Source organism: Danio rerio, chromosome 2, assembly GCF_052040795.2.
Source record: "Danio rerio strain M-AB ecotype USA chromosome 2, GRCz13ab, whole genome shotgun sequence".
NCBI lineage: Eukaryota > Metazoa > Chordata > Actinopteri > Cypriniformes > Danionidae > Danio > Danio rerio.
Genome location: NC_141022.1, coordinates 63,492,501 through 63,497,500, shown reverse-complemented (window position 1 = coordinate 63,497,500; position 5,000 = coordinate 63,492,501). Strand labels below are relative to the sequence as shown.

At 43.6% G+C, this 5,000-nt stretch overlaps 2 protein-coding genes across 21 annotated transcripts in view; both read left to right on the top strand.

Moving 5' to 3' along the window:
- The window catches only part of sugp1 (SURP and G patch domain containing 1), a 24,987-nt gene extending 22,390 nt beyond the window's left edge, over window positions 1–2,597 (top strand). For 8 of the 12 annotated variants that reach the window (XM_087241685.1, XM_087241683.1, XM_087241687.1 and 5 more), the window contains exon 14: window positions 2,199–2,597. In XM_087241685.1, coding sequence (XP_087097811.1) covers window positions 2,199–2,225 — 27 coding nt within the window. In that variant the 3' untranslated portion in view covers window positions 2,226–2,597. Of the gene's footprint in view, window positions 1–1,338; window positions 1,933–2,151 lie in introns of all 12 variants that reach the window. The other 4 variants (XR_015479155.1, XR_015479154.1, XR_015479156.1 and 1 more) reach the window with 2 other exon arrangements.
- Window positions 2,598–4,443: 1,846 nt separating this feature from the next.
- The window catches only part of mau2 (MAU2 sister chromatid cohesion factor), an 18,213-nt gene continuing 17,656 nt past the window's right edge, over window positions 4,444–5,000 (top strand). For all 9 annotated transcript variants that reach the window (XR_015479160.1, XR_015479159.1, XR_015479158.1 and 6 more), the window contains exon 1: window positions 4,444–4,709. Coding sequence is in view for 2 of the 9 variants with exons in the window: in XM_087241693.1 (XP_087097819.1) it covers window positions 4,473–4,709 (237 nt within the window). In the remaining 7 variants the exon portion in view is untranslated. The remainder of the gene's footprint in view (window positions 4,710–5,000) is intronic.

The following is a 5,000-nucleotide window of genomic DNA, read 5'->3' as shown; positions in this document are numbered from 1 at the left end:
ATCTGGTGAAAAATGTACGTTTATTTCATAACAGACAATCGTAATGGAGTTTAAATAAGTGAATCATGATTCAGTTGGGTTGCAAAACTTTATTGTAAGACTTTTCTGATCATTTTAACTGACTGAAATGACTATTGCTGACTACATAATGTTGAGTCCTAACATCTGCGTTAAACATCTGAATTTCCCATCACCAGCCCCGGATTAATAATTCAAAGACCCCTGGACACAATGTCTGAAGCCCCCCTATAGCTGCACCCCATAGTTGAATTAAAAATAAGATTAATATAATATTTTCTGAATGAAATTAATCTATAATGTATTGCCTATTTCTTTTAAATAATTGATCTACAGTACATATATTTCTAGTCTACAGAGATTTTACTTATTTTAAAGCATTTAAAGCACACTTTGATAAAAAATACTAATACACCTATAGGGGAAATTAATGGATTTTAATATACTTGTTCAAGTTCACTGAATTTATATTTAAGGTTATTTTTAATGTATAACTTTTACAAAATTATAATGCACATGATTTGGATAACACCTCTCCAATCCAGTTCTAGGAATCTGAGTCCTCTATAACACACACACTTATTAATGATTCCCACTTGTCTTCTTCGTGATGAAGAGCACCCATAATGTGTCCATAATGCCCATTGATTAATCTGGCCCTGCCCATCACTACGTCTAACCTCACAAGCAGCCTTGCACACATATTGTATTTAGGGCTGCATTCTTGTAGGCTGTTGTATTTGAAGTTGAGGATGGGCAGATGGTTGTGGTGATGATAGCTGTCGCCACTGCCTCGCATGGTTCAGGATCTGTAGAGCTACGCATCGATGAATTTGCTCTTCAGTGTTTGAACTCTCAGTAATGATTAAATCACACTGAACTGAGCTAAACTGAACTGAACTGAACTTAAACACTAAAACCTGAACCACACTGTTCCAGTTACTGTGAGCATTTATGTGAAGCTGCTTTGACACAATCTACATTGTAAAAGCGCTATACAAATAAAGCTGAATTGAATTGAATAGTGTTCATGTGTTCTCTGAATACATGTTTCAAAAAATGTATGACTGCGTTTTTATTATACAATATTTATCCTGTTGATTTTGAATCTTCCACCTAACAAATATCCTCATTTAGAAAAAAACTGAAACTAATAAAAACTAAACTAAACTAAGACATTTTAAAATATAGAAACTAATAAAAGCTAGGAAATCTGCCTCTAAAACTAATTAAAACTGACTGAATTTGAAAACAAAAAGTCAAAACGAAATAAAAACTAAAACTAATGAAAAATCCAAAACTATTATAACCTTGGTCTAGAGGCCCGGGCACACTGAGACATTTTTTGCTCACGTTTTTCGTCGACGTTTAACGCCTCGTAACTTAATAAAGGGCTTCAATGTGATCGTGCACACCAACGCGGAAAAACGGCAGGCGCAAAAGCATCATTTAGAAAAAAAGGCCTCATGGTTGTTTTTTTGTTTTGATGCATTGCGACTAAACCTTCTCCACCAATCAGATTGGCACTTTTGTTCACGTGCACACAGCTGCTGAAGTTACCGTAAACAGCAGTTGGAGGCGCTCAAGAGCAAAACTGTCAATACGAGCGCACATTGAAGAAGACGCCCAGAGGAGATATGAGCGTGCAGCTGCTTATTGCTCTGCTGAACACTCATCATTTCCTCATCACTAGAGCTGGAGCGGCTGCTTCAACCATCCATGCTTGATCGAGTCACCAATAACTTTAACATTAGCGTGTGAACTTGCTCTCCTCCTCTTCTTCTGTGTTATAAGCGGGTGTCAGAAGCTTAATGTTGTGTAGCACCGTCCAACGTCAAGTGATTTGGTATATGTTTGTGTGTGTCTGTGTGTGTGTGTGTGTGTGTGTGTGTGTCTGTGTCTGTGTCTGTCTGTGTGTGTGTGTGTGTGTGTGTGTGTGTGTGTGTGTGTGTGTGTGTGTGTGTGTTTGTTTGTGTGTGTGTGTGTGTGTGTGTTTGTTTGTGTGTTTGTGTGTGTGTGTGTGTGTGTGTGTGTGTGTGTGTGTGTGTGTGTGTGTGTGTGTGTGTGTGTGTGTGTGTGTGTGTGTGTGTGTGTGTGTGTGTTTGTTTGTTTGTGTGTGTGTGTGTTGCTCAGAGTCTGATTCATCATGACCGTGTCGATTCTCTTCTGTTTGTGTGCAGAACAATCCCAGAAGGCCGTACTACTGAACACTCCAGCGCAGGAGTCCTCCTCCTCCTCCTCCTCCTCCTCCTCCTCCTCCTCCTCCTCATCATTACAGTAATGTGCTGTATCTGAGAGAGTAATCCCTCCTCTCCCCCCGCCAGTGGATCAGCACAGCCCGGTTCTGTTTCTGTCATATTCTGATGATTGTCTGACGTTTATTTTAGACTGTAAACCTGCTGGAGTCTGTCCTGTCTGCTGTGTGTTCATCTGAACGTCAGGCTGAAGTTACACACACACACACACACACACACACACACACACACACACACACACACACACACATGATGTTGAGCTGTTTTCAATGCTCAGATTCAACACCACACCTTCAGTGACCATAATAAACTCTGATACACAGACTCACAGTCTCTCTCTCTTTGTGCGTGTGTGTGTGCGTGTGTGTGCGTGTGTGTGTGTGTGTGTGCGTGCGTGCGTGTGTGCGTGCGTGTGTGCGTGCGTGTGTTGGAGCTCTCCTCATGCACTTTACCATCAACACTACACTATACGCAGGCCAGGGGCCGGTTTACTCAGTAAGTGATGTAAATGGTCGCTTGGGGCTCAAGAAATCTGGAGGCCCCAAAAATACATAGAAATATGAATTATATCAGTTAAATATAACTTTGTTTTGAACAGTGAGGATCTGACGGTTTACATATTTATTATATCTATGCAAGTTTTTCCACCATCATGGAGCAGTCCAGCAGCCACATGTGACGAGGTCTCATCGGGAGAAACCAAACCGTTTACTTATCATTACCAGTTTTAAACGAGTCGAACAGAAGAGAAGACACCAGTGTAAATAAATAGGAAGTAAATAAAAGTACAGAAGCTGCATGTGTAACCCCACAGGTCCCACTTCACCCAACCCGCTCCGAGCTGGAATCAAACCGGTGACCTTCTGCATGGGAGTCAGGTGCTCGACCAAGGAGGCTAAAGGCCATGACCTCTAGTGTCTGTCGCTAGAGCACCTTTAGAGGTCAGAGGAGTGAGTTTACCTGCACAGCACACACTAGCTGACCTCCGCTACACATGTTAAGAGTGTAAATCAGTAAATCCAGCCCTGACTGTGTCAGATTATTTAATGTCTCAGTGCTCTGTACTTAAAGGTTTCATCCATTATTAAATAATCAGAGTTGGAGACGTTACTCGAACTCAATATGAATAAATCACTGCATCTCTGAGTGAGCGGCTTCAGCCGGGCCGGGTTTAGTGAATTAGGGATAAAAGTTCTGAAATGCACAGGTCCTGATCTCATGTATTTTATTTGCTTTATTTTGCAGTATTATTGTCTTATATCAGTCACTCCTCTTCTACATTTGGTCTTAATGCAAGATGATAATAACAGCATGTAAAGCCTCTTGTCAAACTTTTAAAATCTTTTGTTTCCCTGAAACTAATTCACAGCTAACAATTAAATGTGAAATATTGTGTGTTTAAACTGAATCTTTACCTCGGCTGCTGGACTTCTCCATGATTGAGGGTGGGGGTGCATTTGTGCAGATGTAATAAACATTAAACTCTTATTTTTAGACACTCCTCATGCTAAATATGACAGAATTGATCTTATATACAAGTTACAGCTTTCATTTATACTTGTAGGTATTTAATTGGGAGCTCCCTCAGATTTCCTGAGGCCCTACGCGACCGCTTATCTTGCCCCTGCTCATAGGAAGGTCTCTGGTTTGAGTCTCGGCTGGGTCAGTTGGTGTTTCTGTGTGGAGTTTGCATGTTCTCCCCGTGTTGGTGTGGGTTTCCTCCGGGTGCTCCGGTTTCCCCCACAGTCCAAACACATGCGCTATAGGAGAACTGATCAACTACACTGGCCAGAGTGTATGAGTGTGTATGGGTGTTTCCCAGTACTGGGTTGGAGCCGAAAGGGCTGTGTAAAACATATGCTGGAATTGTTGGTGGTTCATTCCGCTGTGGCGATCCCTGATGAATAAAGAACTAAGCCAGACATGTCCACACTCAGTCCTGGAGGCTGGGCTAGCTAATCAAGCTCTTGCTAGGCTTTCTAGAAACATCCTCGCAGGAGTGTTGAGGCAGCTGGAGCTAAATCTGCAGGACAGCGGCCCTCCAGCACCGAGTTTGGACACCCCTGAACTGAAGGAAAATGAATGAATGAATCTCGGAACTCTCGCGAGACTCTGAGGTGCTCAGGGCTGTGCCGCGAAGCCAAACTCTCGTGCCCCGCCGTGTTCTCGCGAGAGTCTCGTATTGTTGTTGTTGTGGTGATGATGGCGGCTGGCGCGGAGGCCCCGGATTCCTGGTACCTGGCGCTGCTCGGTTTCGCCGAACATTTCCGAACCTCCAGTCCTCCTAAAATCCGCCTGTGCGTGCACTGCCTGCAGGCCGTCTTCCAGTTCAAGCCGCCGCAGAGGGTGGAGGCCCGCACGCATCTGCAGCTGGGCTCGGTGCTCTACCACCACACGAAGAACAGCGAGCTGGCCCGCACGCACCTCGAGAAAGCGGTGAGGCGCGCAGGAAACGCCGAGGCTGCGGCCCAGCCACTAGGCCGCACTTCGGAGCAGCGTTATCAATATTACTGTGATCAATAACTTTACCGTGATCGATTACTCATAATGACCGCTCAGTGCAGCTGCTGTCTCAATGATGTGAATTATTGTAGCTATAGTGAGTGTGTTAAAGAGGCTCTGTTGTGTGTGTGTGTGTGTGTGTGTGTGTGTGTGTGTGTGTGTGTGTGTGTGTGTGTGTTGATGAGGTTTGCTGGTGTGTAATGTGATTTATGGTGAAGTAATGTG